At 27.0% G+C, this 23,250-nt stretch overlaps 3 protein-coding genes across 5 annotated transcripts in view; all 3 read left to right on the forward strand.

Annotated features, from left to right (window-relative positions):
* The window catches only part of LOC110624546 (mitogen-activated protein kinase kinase kinase 1), a 96,306-nt gene extending 90,718 nt beyond the window's left edge, over positions 1 to 5,588 (forward strand). Inside the window, exons 1-3 of one of the 2 annotated variants that reach the window (XM_021769741.2) lie at positions 2,716 to 2,977; positions 4,063 to 4,532; positions 4,656 to 5,588. In XM_021769741.2, coding sequence (XP_021625433.2) covers positions 2,728 to 2,977; positions 4,063 to 4,532; positions 4,656 to 5,423 — 1,488 coding nt within the window. In that variant the 5' untranslated portion in view covers positions 2,716 to 2,727 and the 3' untranslated portion in view covers positions 5,424 to 5,588. Of the gene's footprint in view, positions 1 to 2,715; positions 2,978 to 4,062; positions 4,533 to 4,655 lie in introns of those variants that run through there. The other variant, XM_043960539.1, reaches the window with a different exon arrangement.
* The window catches only part of LOC110624545 (mitogen-activated protein kinase kinase kinase 1), an 87,042-nt gene extending 69,198 nt beyond the window's left edge, over positions 1 to 17,844 (forward strand). The window contains exons 1-3 of one of the 2 annotated variants that reach the window (XM_021769740.2): positions 14,706 to 14,722; positions 16,386 to 16,855; positions 16,980 to 17,844. In XM_021769740.2, coding sequence (XP_021625432.2) covers positions 16,454 to 16,855; positions 16,980 to 17,744 — 1,167 coding nt within the window. In that variant the 5' untranslated portion in view covers positions 14,706 to 14,722; positions 16,386 to 16,453 and the 3' untranslated portion in view covers positions 17,745 to 17,844. Of the gene's footprint in view, positions 1 to 14,705; positions 14,723 to 16,385; positions 16,856 to 16,979 lie in introns of those variants that run through there. The other variant, XM_043960540.1, reaches the window with a different exon arrangement.
* On the forward strand, positions 13,124 to 14,701 carry LOC122724834 (E3 ubiquitin-protein ligase UPL5-like). The gene has a single exon (XM_043960716.1). It carries the CDS (start codon positions 13,124 to 13,126, stop codon positions 14,699 to 14,701), a length of 1,578 nt encoding a protein of 525 aa, XP_043816651.1.
* Positions 17,845 to 23,250: the final 5,406 nt, after the last annotated feature.

Genomic DNA, 23,250 nt, shown 5'->3' on the forward strand with positions numbered 1-23,250 from the left:
TTGTTCAAAGTTCATCATAAACTCATAAACTCAACCTAAGCTTACTCATGCATTCTACCTCATAGATCTTGCTTAAAACTTACTTAAAACATAAAATGAGCTTAAGATCGGCTCTTGCCTCTTGAAGATCGAGAGAGAGACGACCTAAACTCGGAGGTGGGAGAGATTTGAGTTCTTGAACCTCAAAGCTCCAAAACTTGCTCAAAACTTGAAAATCCTCAAAACAAGATGAAAACTTGTAAGAAAACACGAAAGATGGAAGAAGGAAGCTCAAGATTGGTGAGGAACGGCGGAGAGCTCACCTTGGCCGAAGATGGGGAGAAAAAGCTCGCCCGTTTTCGGCTAAGGGACCCTTTTATAGGTGGCTGGCCAGGCCACGTTTGGGGGCCAAAAGTGCCTCCGCATGCATGCCATGTTCAGCGGCCGAACTTGAGCTTCGGCGGCCAAACCTGGACTTCCCTCACTCATGCTTTCGGGGGCCTAATGTGCCTACAAAACGCATGCATGTTCGGCGGCCGAACTTGACTTTCGGCGGCCAAACCTGGGTTTTCCTCCAAAGATTTTTCATGCAAAAACTTATTTTAATTTCATGCTTAAAAACATTAAAATACATGAAAATATTTTATAAAAACATGATGTTACCCTTCTAGAGGTCTCCGACATCCAAATTCCGCCGGACGGTAGGAATTCCGATACCGGAGTCTAGCCGGGTATTACACAATTATTATTTAATTTTTAAATATTATCATTATTAATAAATTAGTTCTTTTATTTTAAAAGATTAAAATATTTTTATTTTTTTATATTAATAAAATAATTTTTATATTTATTTTTACTGTTAAAAATATAATAAAAAATTAAATTATTTTTTTTATTAATAAAAAAAATAAATATATTTTAATATATTTACAAATACACGAAATAACTCATTAATAACAGAAATTAAATAAGAAGAAATTAAATAAGATGATTTATTTAAGAGTAAAATTAAATTTTAAATTTTTTTTCTCATTTTTATTTATATTTAATGAAAAATAAAATAAAAATATTATTTTATTAATAAAGAGAAAAAATAAATAAATTTTAATAAATTTTTAAAAATATAAAAACTGATTTATTAATAATATTAATATTTAAAAATTAAATAATAAATCTCCCAATTTTCTATTATTCATTGAATGCGCCGCGCCAACCTGACGAGTTAGTATTTGAGGTGCATATAATAATCTTCCCATTTTTGCTCAAGTGCGGAGGCCTGCAAACTTTGTGTGTTACCGTTTTGTTCATCCTGCTGAAAAGCCATTGAAAACCTCTCATCGCGAGAAAATGAAACCTAAACCTGTCAAATTATTCGTGAAGATGATGAATTCGGAAGATCCAACGATAGAAATCCATGCAGATTCTAATGATTCAATAAAGTATATCCATGAGAAAATTCTAGTGGCAGCTAGATTCCCTGTTACAGAGCAGAAATTATTCCACAATGGGAAGCAACTAGATCAGTATCTTCACACACTCGAAGACTGCTCAATTGAAAACGATGCTTCGCTGGAGTTGAAGGTAGAACTCAGGTGGGACGACTCGGACGAATCATCAGCACTTCTCCAAAAGATTCACAAAATGAGTTCAAACTTTTGCCGCATGTGCCAACGGGAATCTGTCTCCGAAGATCAAGATGCCTCGGATCATGATTACAAGACCATTCTCGAGGCGTTTATACTCCCAGAAGAAGAGGATTTGGAGATTCTTAATTTGCATTCTGTCCCTGCGACTATGGTTATGCTTTATAAGTCACCAATTGAAGGTAACAAATACTATGCTGATTTTTTAATAAGGTTTTCCATGGATCTCTTACTGATGAGTGCAGATAAGTTTCTTGGTGATGAAAAAGCACCTTTAGTGTTAGAATTTTGCAATTTGCTCAGGGAGGTATCTGATGAAGATCCTCTGTATCAGTCATGCCGGACTACTCTAAGAAAATTGCTGGAAATAGGTAATTATGAGATACATCTCAATAATGGGTTACTCACAATGCTCGAAATTTTAGTGTTTTTTAAAGAGTCGTTAGTAGCCCTATTACATGGATTGGGCGAGACCACCTACCCAACCGCACACATTCAGTCTTTGAAAATTCAATTTCGGGACTTCCGGACATTCTCACGCGCATTATGTCAAGCAATTGTTGGTCAGGCGGAAGCCGATGAAGATGGTGAGGTTGATAATGATGTTGATGAGACAGATGAAGATGGTGAGGTTGATAATGATGCTGACGAGACAGATGAAGATGGTGAGGTTGATAATGATGATGATGAGACAGATGAAGATGATGAGGTTAATAATGAGGATGATGAGCGTAAGGTTGATATCGAGGATGATAAGCGTACAAAAAAGATAGTTGGGGTCTCGACTAGAGCAATTAAAGTTGGATTTAGAGAAGTATTGAAAAGAATGGAGGCGCATCTTAGTCGTCTGCCGCTTATAGTACAAGTATTGAAATATACTGATGCTTTGGTATTTAATGATGCAATGCGTTCTATTTCATTTTTGTATCTCGCCATTCTGAAAGAATTGAACAGCATGTCTCAGCTTGTGAAGGGTGGTAAAGATAAGTTTCGGCTGGTATTAGAGGGTCATAAGAATTCACTGCAACTGATGATTAAAAACGTTACAAGGAAAGATGATTATGATTGGCTTTTTGAGCACAGTGATGTGCTTGATTCTGAATCCATGATACATTTACTCATGATGAAGATGATCCCTGACGAAAAATTACACGACGAAGAGCTCTATAATCCTCTTATTCGCTGGTCTAAAAATCTAGACGTAAAGCTGTATAAGAAATTCAAAAAGAAGGATCTTACAGATCCTCAAGTATTGCAGGATTGGTTATGCAAGTTGTGCCAAATTCTACTCAAACCACAAAATCTTCTTTTCCTGGCGTGCCCAAATGATCCTACAAAATTATATCCTAATCCTGGTAAGATCGCACCTTTTTTTATATTTTCCTGAATTACCATCCATAATTATTGCTGTTCTTGTTTTGTTTTTTTAAATTCAGAATGACTGATTTATAATGTTTTGCTACAAATTCATATTTTCTGTCCAGAATAGGCTTTCATTTTCTCGAATCATAAGTTCATGATTGTTTTCTATCATCTCATAAAACCAGCTTGCGCTGCTCCCTCAAATATAGAACTTTTCTTTAGTATCAATTTTAATTCAAATCTATATATATCTATAAAGCTGCATTCTAAATTAGGCTATCAGAAATTGACAAGTGACATTTAGTTTCACCTATGTCAGTGACACTCTTAAACTTATACCTATGTCAATGACACTCTTAAACTTATATATTTATATCAAGTGACACACTTTTAAACTAAGTTATTAAATCTAAATTATTTGCGATAATTTTAATCTCTCACTTTCTACTAAGATGTAACTTTTATATGTCAATTATATATAAAACTCACTAGGATAATCTTTTTCACACAATTCTATCTAGGACTTTGTCCTTCATTTTCAATTGACTCATGTTTTAAAAAAAAAATTTCTAGGTGTAATTGTACAATTCTGCCAGTTAACTCAATTCTCTCATATATAAAAGTTGAATGAGAGTTATTCAAATGTTGAAATTTTTTTATTCTAAGTGATTCTATTTCTTCATCGCTACCACCGCTATTGAAACTTAATACCACCGCTGTTGAAACTTAGTAAATTTTATTGTTTTAAAAATATATTTTCTTAAATAAAATTTGTTATTGGATATTAATAATATATGATGGTAAATATTAAAATTTTTAATTTAATTTTTTAATACAATTAAATTTGTTGATATATGATTTTATACTGAGATTAATATTTAAGATTTTTAAATTTCTTACTCTAAAATTGAAAATCATGCATATTAGTTGAATTTCTAATACTCTTCTATAATTATTTTATTTATTTTATGGCAATAGATTGTATATAAAATATTTTTAATATCTGTGCGAGAATTAAATCACAATAGGTGTGTTATATGTAAGAACTATATATTTTCTTTCCTTTAATGCAATGCAGAATTGGAGCCACAGCCAATACACTGGGATTGTTTTGAAAATTGTGGTAAGGCGATTGCATTGGCATTGATGCATGAAGTACACGTAGGTGTTGCTCTTCATCGTGTCTTTCTTTTGCAACTGGCTGGAAAGGATATTTCTGTAGAAGACGTAAGGGATGCAGATCCATCTTTTTACAATAACAAGGCCAATAAGGAACCTTTTCCTGATGATGATCAAATTCAGAATGAATTTATCAAGTCAATATCAGAACAGATACGCTTTTTCAAAAATGGCTTTGATAGTGTTTTTGGAAAATCAATCTTCCAACAGCTATCTGATAATGGAATAGAGCCTGAAGATCTTAACCTAGTTCTAAAAGGAAGCACAGAACTTGAATTTAATTCTGATGAGAATCTTGACGACAAGCAAAATGATCCTTTGATGCCCCAAGATAATGAAAGTGATCCCCTGACGTACAGGTACTTTAAGGTATGTGCTAGCGGAATTTCCTTTGTGTTACTCTAGTATAACTATTGTTTCCCTTTACTTTTCCATACTCATCAAATCTCTAAATCTTGATCTATAAACTGTAACTATGTTAAATACTGGCAGGTCAATTTACAAAATCTTAATATTCCGAAGTGGCAAAAGGGTAAGCGTCTCGGAGAGGGAAAATTTGGAAAAGTGTTTGAAGGATATGCACCTGGTGGTTTCTTTTTTGCCATAAAGGAAATAAAGATTGAACCTGAGGTAAACATTGAGCAAATTTATGATGAAATTCGCTTATTATGTCAGTTAAGACATCCAAATATAGTCAAATACTATGGCATGGAGAAGCGTGAACGGAATCTCTATATTTTTCTGGAGCTTGTAACTACAGGTTCCCTCCAACGTGTGCATGAAAATTTTAAATTAGAAGATTCCCAGGTTTCACACTACACCAAGCAGATACTGCGAGGTCTAAAGTATCTCCATGAGCGAAATGTTGCTCATAGAGACATCAAATGTGCAAATATATTAGTGAATGAAAAAGGTCGCATAAAAATTGCAGATTTTGGATTGGCAAAAGTGATGGAATTAAACACTCTTATGAAGTCTTCTTACTGTGGGACACGAGGTTGGATGGCTCCTGAGGTTGCTAAATCGGGCAATCAATATGGATTTAAAGCTGATATTTGGAGCCTTGGTTGCACAGTCTTGGAGATGTTAACAAGGAAACCTCCACACGTGATGGAAAGTGGGAAATTTCTAGATCCCCCTGATCTTCCATCAGAGCATTCACGAGATTTTATCAAGAAGTGCTTGCAAGTTAATCCAGATGATCGTCCATCTGCTGCTGAGCTTTTGCAACATCCTTTTGTGAAAGGTTTTGGCTTATAATATTTCTTCAGCTTGAACTATGTGATAGATGTGTGTTTATGAGCATTCAATATTAAGAACCTAAATATTTATGGAATTTTGTAATTTTGTTTAGTAATTTTTGGATTAGTGAAGTATTTGGGTTGATATATTTTAATGGATATAGCGTTTTTAGTTTGTGTTGTGCCCTTGAAGGCAGTATAGGGTTGTTAAACATAATAAAATTGTTTTGTTGAACGGCTTGGATAATGGCGATAATGTATAAATAATAAGGCCATTTAAAATCGTCATACGTGCATATACAATTGGAAGAGACGCATGAATCTTTCCATTTAATTCAACAGAATTATATAAAGTTCGATTTATAGAGTACAAAGATCAGACTTTTAACACCCCTGACTTTCCTTTACAATGAGTAGATCGATTACTCACGTGCTCGTACTATACACAAGAACTCAACGTGAAAATTACCGACTTTTATAAAGGTTGTGCAAACTAAGTATGACCCCATAGAACCAGGATGAGATACTGATCTCCTACACTGACTATGGACGACCACTTTAGTCTCCTCCGACGCATTAAATAAGCAGGCCGAAATTTTGATTTACGTGACATACACGGCAAACAAGATATGGGCTAAACCTGTCCTCCATTAATGTATGGCGTGTTAGGCAAGAAGGCTCACGTCAAATATGATGGAACTTGACGCTAGAGGTCACCAAAATGACCAACCAGTATATATATATCTAATCAAACTCAAACAGGGTTGGTCTCTCTCTCTCTCTCCCTCTCTCTTTCTCACTTTAAAGAACCTAAAATGATACGTGTTTGAAAGTTGCTATTGAATGTCTTATTGTTTACTTTCTTTTTATGTTAATGAATCTCACATAATCCTTGATTTGACTTGAGCATTGGAGGATCTCTATCGGGGTATCACCGGTGGACCCCTAACCGTCTTTTTTCATCTTACAGATCCCCTTCTTTAGGGTCTAATGTGAAAGGATCTAACGAAACCAATCCTAGATCTATGATCAACTTATTGAAACAAACCTCCTGTGCACGTGTATCCATCTCCTTTCCCGTTGGATTTTAGACTTATCAATTGGCGTCGTTTGCGGAAAATGAAGAAGATTATCCTGTCACCAAATTTTCCAAACAAAACCCATTGAAATCCACGTGGCAAACCAAGAAAAGCTAACAACAAGGAAAATTGAAAGAAAGAGTGATGGCGAAAAGACCCAAGAATCACCAGCTACATCTAAAAGCCACACGACAAAAATCAAATAGAGGAAGATGCTGATGTAAGAAGAAAAAGCGACACAAGGGCAATCCACCAATCATGAGAGAGAAGTGACGTGCACGAGTCACCCAAGTCATACAGTTATTTCTCTAACTCAAAATATTTTTTCTATTATAATCTAGTCAAAAAATCTATAATTTTAGATGAGAGCTTTGAGTATATGAATCGGAAATACGATAACATACTGAAGTAACTTAAAAAGTTCTCATTTGCGATTAATATTATCATAAACTCACTGAGAAAGGGTTTATTTGTTTAAAGTATGCTACTATATGATTTGAAAATTCAGAAACGATTTTATTCATTGAATCTAATGAGATGATATAGTTGGTCAAAACTCATATTTATGTCCATTTAGAATATGAAGCTAAGTGTGTTACACGCCTCATTATTTATTAACAAATATTGCTTAACTGGCAATGAGTATTCTCATTATATATATATATATATATATATATATATATATATATATATATATATATATGCGTGCAATTTTTTATTTTTATTTCGCAGATAAATTTCAAAAGTAAAAGAAAGGCTACTAAGCTCAAAATCACTAGAAAGGCCACGAGTCTGAATCTTGAAAAATCGCTATTAAAGTTACGAGTATGAATCTTCAGAAAATCACCAGTAAGGTTACGAGTCTGAATTCCTGAAAAATCACCAGTATGGCCACGAATCTAAATCTCGAAAAATTACTAGTAAGGTTATGAGCCTAAATTCCTGAAAAATCACCAGCAAGGCTCATATCCCTAGAAAATTGCCAGTAAGGCTATGAGTCTGAATCCTTGAAAAATTGTCAGTAAGGCCATGAGTCTGAATCCCATAAAAAAAGCCAGTAAAGTCACGAGCTTGAGTTTCGAAAAATCGCCAGTAAGGCCATGAGTCTGAATCTCAAAAATCGCCAGTAAGGCCACAAGCCTGAATCCTGAAAAATCGTCAGTAAGGCTACGAGTCTGAATCTCAAAAAATAACCAGTAAGGATACGAGCCTGAATCTCCAAAAAATCACTAGTAAGGCCATAAGCTTGAATCTCATAAAATCGCCAAAAAGGCCACAAGTCTAAATCCCCGAAAAATCGCCAATAAGGCCACAAGTCTGAATCTCGAAAAATCACCAGTAAGACCACGAACCTGAATTTCAAAAAATCTCCAGTAAGGCTACGAACTTGAATCCCCAGAAAATTGACAGTAAGGCCACGAGCCTGAATCTCGGAAAATCGCTAGTAAGGCTACGAGACTGAATCCCCAAAAAATCGCCAATAAGGCCACAAGCTTGAATCTCGAGAAAATTGCCAGTAAGGCCACGAGTCTGAATCTCAAAAAATTGCCAGTAAGGCCATGAGCTTGTCTCTCCAAAAAATTGCTAATAAGGCCACGAGCTTGAATCTCGAGAAAATTGCCAGTAAGGCCACGAACCTGAATCTCAAAAAATGGCTAGTAATGCCACGAACTTGAATCCCCGAAAAGTACTCAAAAGGTGTGAAGAAGAAAAATGTTTGGAAGCACGCAAAGGAAAAAAAGTCCAGAAGCAAACTCAAGGCTAAGTGTCCGGAAGGTGTGAAGGAGCAAAATGCTCAGAAGAAAGCACTACGGCTAAGTGCTCGGAATATGTGAAGAACAAAAAAGCTCGAAAGCGAAATTAGGGCTAAGTGCCCACGGAATGAGATAAGGGCTCAAAAGCCCGAAAGCGAAATCAGGGGTAAGTGCCCACATAAGCATGATAAAGGCACAAAAGCCTGAAAGCAAAATCAGTGCTAAGTGCCAGGAAGAAAAATCAGGGCTAAGTACCCGGAAGCGAAATCAAAGCTTATTCCACATTCAAAATCTCACCGTTATAATTATACATAAATTTATTAATATAAAAATTTGTCTAATTTACTCTAGAAGAAGAGAAAGTAATCCCTTAGTTACTATCATTAATTATTTTAAAATAATAAAATTCGTAAAATAATAATCTGAACCAACTAGCCAATTGATTCATATTTTAAAACCATATAGAAATTTAAATTGACCTGGTGCCTCTAAAGTAGCGTAGAATTTTCCTTAGTGCTGCTTTAATTAATCAAATGTATTACACGTCATAATAAAATAATCAATCAAAAAAATATACCCATCAAAAGCTGTGCTCATACACTTAAAATATTGCATAAATATACCAGATAATTTATATTGATGATCCCTCAATTCATGAAATTTTACATTTTAGTCCCTCACCTTTCCATTAATTTATTAGCACAATTCTTTTAAAAACTATTATATAAAATTTTCTGTTCATTTCTTTAATAAATATGATATCTAGGCATGGCCGGTGCTTATCTCTCTTCACACGCAAGAGTCAAAAGATTTCTAGATTACTGATTATTATTTGTAAATTAATAATTATTTTTTTATAATTTTATTATATATATATATATATATATATATTAAAATATAATTTTTTTTATAAATTTTTCAATCATATTTATTTTAAAAATATTAATTTTATTATATATTTAAAAAATATTTTAAATACTTATTCATAAAAATAATAATTAATAAAAAATTATTTTATAAATAAAATAAAATTAAATAGAATTATAATAATTAAGTTATATATTAACTATACATAAAAAAAATGAAAAGTGAATAATAACTTTTAGACAATTAAGTAGATAAAAATTGTAAAATAAAGAGTATTATTTTTTAAGAAAATTTATTATTTAATTTTTAAATATTATTATTATTAAATTAATTCTTTAATTTAAAAAAATATTAAAATATTTTTATATATTTTTTTAAAAAATAATTATTTAATTTAGTTTTACTATTAAAAATATAATAAAAAATAAATTATTTTTTTATTGACAAAAAAAAGGTATTTTAATATATTTAAAAAATATAAAAATATTTTAATAAATTTTTAAAAATACAGAAAATAATTTATTAATAATAATAAAATGGTTTATCTGAGGATGAAATTAAATTTTAATTTTTTTATTTTTTATTTATTTTTAATAAAAAATAAAATAAAAAAATTATTTTATTAATGAAAAAAAAATATTTTAATAAATTTTAAAAATTATAAAAAATAAAAACAATAATTTTAAATAGTAAATCTCCTATTTTTTATTATTCGTTGAATGTGCTACGCCAACTTGACGAGTTAGTATTTGAGGTGCATATAATAATCTTCCCATTTTTGCTCATGTGCGGAGACCTGCAAACTTTGTGTGTTATCGTTTGTTTATCCTGCTGAAAAGCCATTAAAAACCTCTCATCGAGAGAAAATGGAACCTAAACCTGTCAAATTATGTGTATCATGGTAATTAATTAACTTTCATAGTTTCTTCATTGATTTTATACATTGAATTATTACTCATATTTTGATACTAATTGATAACTGTTGGGCTCACTGCTGGATCTCTTATGTTTTCTAAGTCATGTCAGAGTCCAACAAAATAAGACAAATCCAAAACTTGAAATGTTTTTGAGCCGGCCTGCTCAGCTATTTAAGTCTGGGTCTCGATGTATACAGTAAGCTATGATACCCGCAGGTCCAAGTCTGGCAAAAAGGAAGCCAGCCTAGTGACAGGACAAAATAGGAGACATTCAGACTCTGTTCTTTCGCACTTCTACTCGCATGCGCACTGAAAAAAATTAAATGGCCATATGACATAAATAAGAAAATTGACATTACTGTATTAACGAGTCTACTCGATACGAATGTATGCCATTACAGCAGAAAGATCGTGGTACGTCACTAAAAAGTAAAAAGAAAAGAATAAAAAAAAAAAAGAGGAACCTACTCAAAAGAAGACTGAAACCTATTATCTTAGATCTCAGGATATCACTAATGACATAATATTTAAATAAATTATGTGACTGAAGTTTGCTTATGTTAAAGTATTATCTTTTATAAAATTTAAACTAATTGTTACCTAAAAATTTACCTTATGTATATATAAAAAATAATTATGTTATAAAATTAATTAAAAATTATTAGCTATCATTATTATTATGCATTACAAAACACTAAAAAAAACTAAATTTGCAAATGAATAAATTCATTTATAAATTATAAAATTCTATTTGTACTTTAATTTATAATTGATTATTATTTATTTATATAAATTTTACATATAATTTTTTTTAAACGGAAAATATAGCAACGTTTATTAAAAATAATCAAAGACGAAAGCTATTTTGACATTACTAAGTAATAAATATTAATTTACATTGTCCACTTCTCCCTCTTTCTGAACATTTTTCCTTGTCTAGATTAAAAAAAAATATATTTTTTCATCAACTTTGATCTTTTTTAATTTGATTAAATATTGTTTTTAATTAATGTGGACGACTGGTAGCACAGCGGAAGAACTGTAATGAAAAGGACAAAATTGATGTCATTTTTGTAATAGAGATCTTTTTCAAATATGAAATCATTTTTAAATTTTGAGATGTTATATATAAACTTATTAAAGAATAATAAATTTTGTGTAAAACCCTACCAATGCTGGCTATTATATTTATTAATGAATAATATAAAAGAATAAACGTAGACGTTTATGTCAGCGTCCCTTTATTTTATAATAATATGATTTAATGTAAATATTTAAATTTTTATTTAATAAATTTTTAAAAAATAATTTTAAATAAAAAATTAATTAAAATTAATTGAGATATAATTAAAATTAAAGTAAATATGAAATAATTGATTTTATTATTTTAAATTTTAAATTTAAGATATAGATGTAAAAAGTAATAATTTTTTTAAAAAGATATTTTTTATAAAATACATTAAGAAAATGTACTTTTTATGAAAATATTTTTTAAATATAAATTATTCTCTTTAAACAAATTAATAAAGCCTTTATTTAATAAAAAGACTAACATTTTTCGTCGTCGACTTTTGACCTTTCTTAATTGAATTAATAGTGATGGAGAGCTGTAATGAAAAAGACAAAGTGTCATTTTTGTAATGGAAATCTTTTTAAAATTGTTAATTAAATTACCAAACCAAGTTTTATTTGCTCGTCTCAGCATTATTCATATGAATAGACAATACTTAATTCATATTTATTAATTTATTATATTATTAATTATTTTAAAATTAAACCGATAAAATACTCACCTTAATTACTAACTTATTATATCATTAATTATTTTAAAATAATAAAATTCATAAAATAATAACCCCAACCAACTAGCCAATTGATTCATATTTTAAAACCATATAGAAATTTAAATTGACCTGGTGCCTCTAAAGTAGCGTAGTATTTTCTTTAGTGCTGCTTTAATTAATCAAATGTATTACACGTCATAATAAAATAATCAATCAAAAAAATACACCCATCAAAAGCTGTGCTCACACACTTAAAATATTGCATAAATATACTAGATAATTTATATTGATGATCCCTCGATTCATGAAATTTTACATTTTAGTCCCTCACCTTTCCATTAATTTATTAGCACAATTTTTTTAAAAACTATTATATATAATTTCCTGTTCATTTCTTTAATAAATATGATATCTAGGAATGGCCGGTGTTTGTCTCTCTTCACACGCAAGAGTCAAAAGATTTCTAGATTACTAATTATTATTTGTAAATTAATAATTATTTTTTTTATAATTTTATTTATATATATTAAAATATAATTTTTTATTAATTTTTTTAATTATATTTATTTTTTATAAAAATAATAATTAATAAGAGATGATTTTATAAATAAAATAAAATTAAATAGAGTTATAATAATTAATTTATATATTAATTATATATAAAAAGTGAAAAGTGAATAATAATTTTTAGATAATTAGGTAGATAAAAATTATATAATAAAGAGTATTATTTTTTTAAAAAAATTATTATTTAATTTTTAGGTATTTAGTTAATTTTTTAATTTTAAAAAATTTATTATATTTTTTCTATTTTAACAAAATAATTATTTAATTTATTTTTATCGTTAAAAATATAATAAAAATTAAATTATTTTTTTATTGATGAGGAAAAAAATATTTTAATATATTTAATAAAAGATAAAAATATTCTAATAAATTTTTAAAATATAAAAAATTAATAGTAATATCCAAAACTTATATAAGGGGATTTATTTAAAATAAAATAAAATTTTAAAATTTTTTTTATTATTTACTTTTTTAATAAAAAATAAAATAAAAAATTATTTTATTAATAAGGAAAAAAATAAAATATTATAATAACTTTCTAAAAATATAAAGAATAATAACAATAATTAAATAGTAAATTTTCTATTTTCCATTATTCGTTAAATGCGCCGCGCCAACTTGACGAGTTAGGATTTGAGGTGCATATAATAATCTTCCCATTTTTGCTCATGTGCGGAGACCTGCAAACTTTGTGTGTTACCGTTTTGTTTATCCTGCTGAAAAGCCATTGAAAACCTCTCATCGAGAGAAAATGGAACCTAAACCTGTCAAATTATTCGTGAAGGTGATGAATTCGGAAGATCCAACGATAGAAATCCATGCAGATTCTGATGATTCAATAAAGTCTATCCATGAGAAAATTCTAGTGGCAGCTAGAATCCCAGTTACAGAGCAGAAATTATTCCATAATGGGAAGCAACTAGATCAGTGTCTTCACACACTCGAAGACTGCTCAATTGAAAACGAAGCTTCGCTGGAGTTGAAGGTAGAACTCAGGTGGGACGACTCGGACGAATCATCAGCACTTCTCCAAAAGATTCACAAAATGAGTTCAAACTTTTGCCGCATGTGCCAAGGGGAATCTGTCTCCGAAGATCAAGATGTCTCGGATCATGATTACAGGACCATTCTCGAGGCGTTTATACTCCCAGAAGAAAAGGATTTGGAGATTCTTAATTTGTATTCTGTCCCTGCGACTATGGTTATGCTTTATAAGTCACCAATTGAAGGTAACAAAGACTATGCTGATTTTTTAATAAGGTTTTCCATGGATCTCTTACTGATGAGTGCAGATAAGTTTCTTGGTGATGAAAAAGCACCTTTAGTGTTAGAATTTTGTAATTTGCTTAGGGAGGTATCTAATGAAGATCCTCTGTATCAGTCATGCCGGACTACTCTAAGAAAATTGCTGGAAATAGGTAATTATGAGATGCATCTCAATAATGGGTTACGCACAATGCTCCAAATTTTAGATTTTTTTAAAGAGTCGTTAGTAGCCCTATTACATGGATTGGGCGAGACCACCTACCCAACCGCACACATTCAGTCTTTGCAAATTCAATTTCGTGACTTCCGGACATTCTCACGCGCATTATGTCAAGCAATTGATGGTCAGGCGGAAGCCGATGAAGATGGTGAGGTTGATAATGAGGATGATGAGACAGACGAAGATGGTGAGGTTGATAATGAGGATGATGAGACAGACGAAGATGATGAGGTTAATAATGAGGATGATGAGCATAAGGTTGATAATGAGAATGATAAGCAAAGGAATGGTGAAAAGTTTATAGTTCTGTACTCGATTACAACCATTGAAGTTGGATTTGGACGAGTAATGAAAAAAATGGAGGTGCATCTTAGTCGTCTGCCGCTTATATTACGAGTATTGAAATACACTGATGATTCGGTATGTATTGATGCTATGCGTTCAATTTCATTATTGTATCTCGCCATTCTGAATGAATTGAACAGCATGTCTCAGCTTGTGGAAGGTGCCAAAGATGAATTTCGGCAGGTATTAGAGGATCATAAGAATTCACTACAACTAATGATTAAAACCATTACAAGGAAAGACGATTATGATTGGCTTCTCGAGCACAGTGCTGTGCTTGATTCTGAATCCATGATACATTTACTCATGATGAAGATGATCCCTGAGGAAAAATTACGCGACGAAGAGCTCTATAATCCTCTTATTCGCTGGTCTAAAAATCTAGACGTAAAGCTGTATAAGAAATTCAAAAAGAAGGATCTTACAGATTCTCAAGTATTGCAGGATTGGTTATGCAAGTTGTGCCAAATTCTATTCAAACCACAAAATCTTCTTTAACAAAATTCTATCCTAATCCTGGTAAGATCGCACCTTTTTTATATTTTCCTGAATTACCATCCATAATTATTGCTGTTCTTGTTTTGCTTTTTTAAATTCAGAATGACTGATTTATAATGTTTTGCTACAAATTCATATTTTCTTTCCAGGATAGGCTAGATTATAGGAAGATTGATAATAATTATGTTAAGTGAAACTCTTAAATTTATATATTTATGTTAAGTGCCACACATATTTTATTTTTATTTTTCAAATTATATTTTTTATATTTAATAATATTACTAATTAATATATCAATCATAAATAAAATTTATTATATTTATTATTATAATTTATATATGAGTTTTTAATTTTCTATGACTATTATTATTATGTGACTTTTTAATTTTTTAATATTATTGCTATTAGTTTGTGACTTTTTAATTTTATTTGACTTTTTTAATATAATAAATTAATCACAATAAAATAAAAATTTTAACATATATATTTTATTTTTATTTTTAGTAATAAATAAATTATAAAAAAATTATAATCAATATTAATTAATTGATACTATATGTTTTTTTTATCTCTTTTTAATTTTCTACCATTACTATTAGTATGTAATTTTTTAATTTTCTACCATTTTTTAATATAATATATTGATCACAATAAACTAAAAATTTTAACATATATATTTTATTTTTATTTTTAGTAATAAATAAATTATAAAAAATTATAATCAATATTATTAATTATGTTTTCTACTTCTTATGCGAATAATAATAAATATATAAAAGATTGTCAAGTGCATAATTAATCTTATATAATTATATCATAGAGTAATCAAATTTTTATTATATTTTATTTTAAAAAATATTATATTTTTTATTTTAACAATAAATATAATGCTAAAAATATATTTATAAAAATTGAATAACTACCCTATAAAAAAATATTTAGATAATGAAAATAAATCACTGTGATTTTATATACATATATAGAGTTTGATAATTGATATGCTTAGGTTGATGTATTTCTGCTAATAACATTATTAAATTTATATATTTATGTCGAGTGACATCTTAATATATTTTATTTTTATTTTTATATTTAATAATATTATTAATTAATATATTTATAATAAATAAAATTTATTATATTTCTTATTTTAATTTTTTATTATTATTACCGTTTAAAAGATGTTTAAATAATAAAAATAAATTATATATATATATATATATATATATATATATATATATATATATATATAAGTCCATACTATCTCACAGCAGCGCTAGTTTATTAATTTAACAATTTTCTTATCATATCTAATATAATCTAATTAATAAATATTATATATTTGTATTTTTTAATATAAATAAATATATAGAATAAATATATATAATCAATTAAAACTATTATAAAAAATATTAATTGTGATAAAATATAAATAATTAAAGAATTAATAAAATTAATTGTATAAAATGTTATCAAATTAAAATTTTATTAATTTAAATAATTTATCAAAAAATCACCTATATTAGTTGAATTTATACTTCTCCTCTATAATTATTTTTTTTTATTTTATGACAATAAATTACATTACAATATTTTTAATATCCGGAGACAAACGACTAGTTAAATTATAAGAGGTGTGTTATATGTAAGAACTATAGATTTTCTTTCCTTTAACGCGATGCAGAATTGAAGCCACAGCCATTACACTGGGATTGTTTTGAAAATTGTGGTAAGGCGATTGCATTGGCATTGATGCATGAAGTACAAGTAGGTGTTGCTCTTCATCGTGTCTTTCTTTTGCAACTGGCTGGAAAGGATATTTCTGTAGAAGACGTAAGGGATGCAGATCCATCTTTTTACAATAACAAGGCCAATAAGGAACCTTTTCACGATGATGATCAAATTCAGAATGAATTTATCAAGTCAATATCAGAACAGATACGCTTTTTCAAAAATGGCTTTGATAGTGTTTTTGGAAAATCAATCTTCCAACAGCTATCTGATAATGGAGTAGAGCCTGAAGATCTTAACCTAGTTCTAAAAGGAAGCATAGAACTTGAATTTAATTCTGATGAGAATCTTGACGACAAGCAAAATGATCCTTTGATGCCCCAAGATGATGAAAGTGATCCCCTGACGTACAGGTACTTTAAGGTATGTGCTAGCAGAATTTCCTTTGTGTTACTCTAGTATAACTATTGTTTCCCTTTACTTTTCCATTCTCATCAAATCTCCAAATCTTGATCTATTAAACTGTAACTATGTTAAATACTGGCAGGTCAATTTACAAAATCTTAATATTCCGGAGTGGCAACAGGGTAAGCGTCTCGGAGAGGGAAAATTTGGAAAAGTGTTTGAAGGATATGCTCCTGGTGGTTTCTTTTTTGCCATAAAAGAAATAAAGATTGAACCTGAGGCAAACATTGAGCAAATTTATGATGAAATTCGCTTATTATGTCAGTTAAGACATCCAAATATAGTCAAATACTATAGCATGGAGAAGGATGAAGGGAATCTCAATATTTTTCTGGAGCTTGTAACTAAAGGTTCCCTCAAAGATGTGTATGGAACTTTTGAATTAGAAGATTCCCAGGTTTCACACTACACCAAGCAGATACTGGAAGGTCTAAAGTATCTCCATGAGCGAAATGTTGTTCATAGGGACATCAAATGTGCAAATATATTAGTGAATGAAAAAGGTCGCATAAAAATTGCAGATTTTGGATTGGCAAAAGTGATGGAATTAAACACTCTTATGAAGTCTTCTTACTATGGGACACCAGGTTGGATGGCTCCTGAGGTTGCTAAATCGGGCGATTATGGACCTAAAGCTGATATTTGGAGCCTTGGTTGCACAGTCTTGGAGATGTTAACAAGGAAAACTCCACACGTGATGGAAGGTGGGAAATTGCTAGATCTCCCAGATCTTCCATCACAGCATTCACGAGATTTTATCAAGGAGTGCTTGCAAGATAATAAAGTTGACCGTCCATCTGCTGCTGAGCTTTTGCAACATCCTTTTGTGAAAGGTTTTGGCTTATAATATTTCTTCAGCTTGAACTATGTGATAGATGTGTGTTTATGAGCATTCAATATTAAGAACTCCATAAATATTTATGAAATTTTATAATTTTGTTTAGTAATTTTTGGATTAGTGAAGTATTTGGGTTGATATATTTTGATGGAGATAGCGTTTTCAGTTGGTGTTGTGTGCACTTGAAGGCAGCATAAGATTGTTAAACATAATAAAATTGTTTTTTTGATCGGTTTGGATAATGGCTGATAATATATAAAAAGTAAAATTTTTTTAATATTGTGACATATGCATATATAATTGTAGAATTATATAATTGGAAGCGATGCATGAATCTAGAGGTGAGCATAAATTTGTTTGAATAAAAAAACTGAATTAAATTGATAATTTCAATTTTTTTAATTTTTAATATTTTTATAATTTAATTTTTAATTTTTTCTACTCAATTTAATTCAGAATCGAACCGACCGACACTGCATAAATCTCTGAATTTAAGAGCTGGCGATGGAGAGAGCTCGTGAAAAACAAAGTTGTTGTCATTTTTGTAATAGAAATCTTTTTAAAATTGTTAATTGGAAAAATAATAATTTATGAATAGAAGAAATAAAAATGTGTTACCTAACCCTTTTCTTTTTTTTTTTTTAATTGGATGTTCGTCTCCGCTTATTTATATGAATAGACGATACGTAATCTACATATTTATTGACTTAGCTTCTTATCTTCTTACTATTTTACACGATTATTTTTTATATATATTTTTAAAGAAAAAGTAATATATACATATATATATATATATATATTACTTATATATATATAGTTTTATTTATTTTTATTTTTTAATTTTAATTTCATTTATAGTAAAATAATATTTATAGTATGATATTATCAAATAGCAATAATTTTTGATAAAAAATATTTAAATAAATTATAATTATTAATTAAAAATAAAAAAATATAAAAAAATTATGTAATTTTATTTGTTTTTATTTTAAAATTTATAATTTAATTTATATTAAATTAGTATTTTATAATATGATTTTTATGTTAATATTTTTGAAATTAATTTTATTTTAAAATTGATAATTTAATTTACATAAAATTAATATATTGTAATATAATTTTTATATTAATATTTTTATTCGTATTTAAAAAATATTATTTTTTATTAATAATAAATATAATTTAATATAAATTAAATTACAGACTCATTAATACTCTACATAATGTTTTTTGTTTTGCTTTTCTTTATTTTTAATGTTTAATATATTTTAAAAAATTAGTCTATTAAAATATTTTTATTAAAAATATTAAATTATTTTTTAAAAAGTAAATTTTTTAATAAGTTTGATATGTTATATATAAATTTATTAATTTTATTAAAGTTTAGCGGACAAAAAATTTATTATTTTTTATATTTATATTTATATTTTAAAATTTTAAATAATAAAATCAAATTTTTTATATTTATTTCAATAAAATCTATTAAATAAACATTTAAATATTTATTTTTATTTTTATTTCTATTTAAAATTTAAAATTTTAAATAATAAAATAATTTTTTTAATTTGTCACCTTTATAATAATTTTTTTTAATTTATCACCTTAATAATAAATTTAAAATTTTAAATAATAAAATAATTTTTTTAATTTGTCACCTTTATAATAAATTTTTTTTTTAATTTGTCACCTTTCTAATCCATATTTACTGACAGCTTCTTACTGTTTTACATACTGTTTTTTTTTTAATGTTTTTTAATGTTTAAAATGTTTATAAAAATTAATCTATTAAAAATATTTATTTAATAAAAAATTAAAATATTTTAAAAAAATAAATTTTCATTTTAAAATATGAGATCGAGATGTTATATATAAATTTATTGATTTTTTTTAAGATATATTAGAAAAAAAGTTTAAAGATTTATGAATTTTTATATTTATATTTTAAACTTCAAATTTTAAACAATAAAATTAATTTTTTTATATTATTTTAGTTTTAGTAATTATTTCAATTAATTTTTATTATAAAATTTTTAATCCAAATATTATAACACAAGATTATTTCTTGAAATGTCTTCCGATAAAAAGTTCAGTTTATATGAATATATATTTATATTTAAATTTTAAAATTTTAAATAATAAATGAAAATTTTTTTAATTTATAATTTGTATAAAAAAAATTAAATTGAGTTCGAAAAAATTCATGACAAATTATAATATTTTCTAAAATTTTTATATTAATAAATATATAATATTTTAATTTAAATTTTATATTAAAAATAAATTTATTTTATATTATTTATCCTATGTAATACTAATAATATTATATTAAATAAATATTTATTATAAATAAATTCTTATTATATAAAATATGACATATAAATATTATTTATTAAAATATTTTATTAAATATTTATACTGTACACATTTTTAATATATGAAAAACTATATTTTGTATTATTTTAATATGTAAAATTATCTTTTTTATAATTTTTATAAAAACTTATATTTTTTAACTACTTATAAGATTTCTTATAAGTTTTTTGAAATATTTAATATTTTATTTTGCTCACTTATATAATAAATAAATTTATGATATATATATTAATTTATTGAATATCAATAATATAAAATAAAATATTATATATTTTAATATATAATATTTTAATATTTTAAATTTTTATTAATTTACCATATATATATAAATGAGAATAAAAAATAAGTGATGCAATTAAAAAAAGATATTGTTGAAATAAAAAATATATTTAAATGATTATTTTATTAATAAATAAAATTTTAAAGACTATATTATAATTTATCATAAATTTTTCAAATTAAATTTAGTATAATTCTAATAAATTAAAAAAATTTAATTCTATTATTCAAAATTTAAATTTTAAAATACAAATATAAATTAATGTAAATATTAAAAAAATTTATTCAATAAATTTTTCAAAAAGTAATTTTACGTGTAGAAATTTTTTAGTTAAAATTAATTAAAGCTAAAGATTAAAATTAAAGTAAATATAAAATAATTAACTATTATCCAAAATTTTAAGTATAGGATCTAAATATAAAAAAAAATTATATATCTCTTCACACGCTTCAAAAGTCAAAAGAGTTTCTAGATTATGAATTATTCATTATTCTTTTATATTACTTGTGGGTGCACCACTCCAGCTTGACGGCTTTCTGCTTCCTGCTTCTCTTACCCGCCTCTTCATTGCTGGATTCAAGAATCTAAAATCCATATCCATGGGTATCCAAAACCTCACCTCTCTTAAAGAATTAGAAATTTAAAAATATTATACTCAGATCATGTTATTTTAATTGAAGTATTTTTGTGTACTTAACAAAATTTACAATTATGCATTCTGTTAAATGAATTAAATTTTAATAAATTTGGGCCCATGTGAGTGTATAATTAATTTAATATAAATTTAAAGAAATTACATACTCAGATTACAGTTTTGAAAATTTTATAGCCATTGCTGCGTTTGGTCAAATACCTGCTGGCTGCCAACTCCTTAAAGAAAAGAGGGAAAAAAAAAAAAAATACTGTTCCCTGAAAAAGTTACTGGGCGTTCCATTGCCAATTAAATATTTAGCCTGTTCAATGGACTTCTTTTGACCAAGTTTGATTAGCACTCTTTAATTATATGGCTATAACTCGATCCTTGGTTGATGACTCAATCAATCGGGTGACTCTCACCTAATGAGTGAATCGTTCAAAGCCCAAAACAGCCACAACCCTCTTGAATTTAATGGGCAAAAAGCAATTAACCCAACCTACGATATTTTCCATAAAGTTTTGTGACTTAATAGGTGAAGAATAAGTACTATGTACACATAAATGTATAGGCAGTGGCGGAGCCAGACCTTTCCTTTGGTAAGGTATCGGCTGCGCCGCTGCGACACTTTCATTCCACTGCAAAGTATTTTTCGATTGCCGGTACAGCACGTGCCTCTTTACCGTACCTTCCCTTCGCCCCTGTCTAATTTATAAATAAAAACTCCCTCAGCTTTTAAAACGATTACAAATTGATTATTATTTATTTATATAAATTTTATATATAATTTTTTTAAACAGAAAATAAATCATTTATATTATAAATAAATTCACATGAAAATAAATTAATGAAGAAATAACTTTTTTTTAATTTACAATTTCTTACTCTAAATAAACTATAGCAATGTTTATTAAAAATAATCAAAGACGAAAGCTATTTTGACAAGTAATAAATATTAATTTGCATAGTCCACTTCTCCCTCCCTCTTAACATTTTTCCCCGTCAACTTTAATCTTTTTTAATTTGATTAAATATTATTCTTAATTAATGTGGACGATTGGTAGTACAGCGGACGAACTGTAATGAAAAGGACAAAGTTGGTATCATTTTTATAATAGAAATCCTTTTCAAATATGAAATTATTTTTTAAATTTTGAGATGTTATATATAAATTTATTAAAGAATAATAAATTTTGTGTAAAACCCTAATGGTAGGTGACCATTCGATCGGTTTTGTTCAAAATCAAACCGAATCGAATAAATCGAAAATTGAAATTTTAGTGTTTATGAAAGTCGAATCGAATTGATTTTGGTTAGAAATCGAATCGAATCGAACTGATCTGATTCGGTTTGATTCGGTTCGGTTTGATCAGTTTCGATTTTTAATAATTTTTTTTATTTTTTACACTTGATTTGAAATATTTTAAAATTTAATTAAAATATTTTAATCTTAATATGATTTAATTTCTCTATATTATTAAAAAAATATATTATTATCACTAATCGGTTCGGTTCGATTTTTTCAATTTTTTTCTGATTAAAACCAAATCAAATCGAAATAATTGAAATTTCTAAAATTAAAAATCGAATCAAACTAAAATACATAAACAACCAAATTAAATTTTTAAATCAATTCAATTCGATCGATTTTTTTTATTTAAACAGAATACGGCTCACTCCTACCTACCAATTCTGGCTGTCATATTTATTAATGAATAATATAAAAGAATAAACGTAGATGTTTATCTCACCGTCCTTTCATTTTATAATAATATGATTTAATGTAAATATTTAAATTTTTATTTAAAAACTAATTTTAAATAAAAAATTAATTAAAATTAATTGACATATAATTAAAATTAAAGTAAATATGAAATAATTGATTTTATTATTTAAAATTTTAAATTTAAAATATAAATGTAAAAATAATAAAAAAAATTTTCAATAATTTTTTTAAAATTACAATGAAATAATGAAAATAAGTTATTTTAAAAAATTGTTTTTATAAAATACATTAAGAAAGTATATTTTTAAAATTACAATGAAATAATGAAAATAAGTTATTTTAAAAAATTGTTTTTATAAAATACATTAAGAAAGTATATTTTTTTATGAAAACATTTCTTAAATATAAATTATTCTCTTTAAACAAATTAATAAAGCCTTAATTTAATAAAAAGACTAACATTTTTCGTCGTCAACTTTTGGTCTTTCTTAATTTGATTAAT

This window comes from Manihot esculenta, chromosome 10 (genome assembly GCF_001659605.2).
Source record: "Manihot esculenta cultivar AM560-2 chromosome 10, M.esculenta_v8, whole genome shotgun sequence".
Lineage (NCBI taxonomy): Eukaryota > Viridiplantae > Streptophyta > Magnoliopsida > Malpighiales > Euphorbiaceae > Manihot > Manihot esculenta.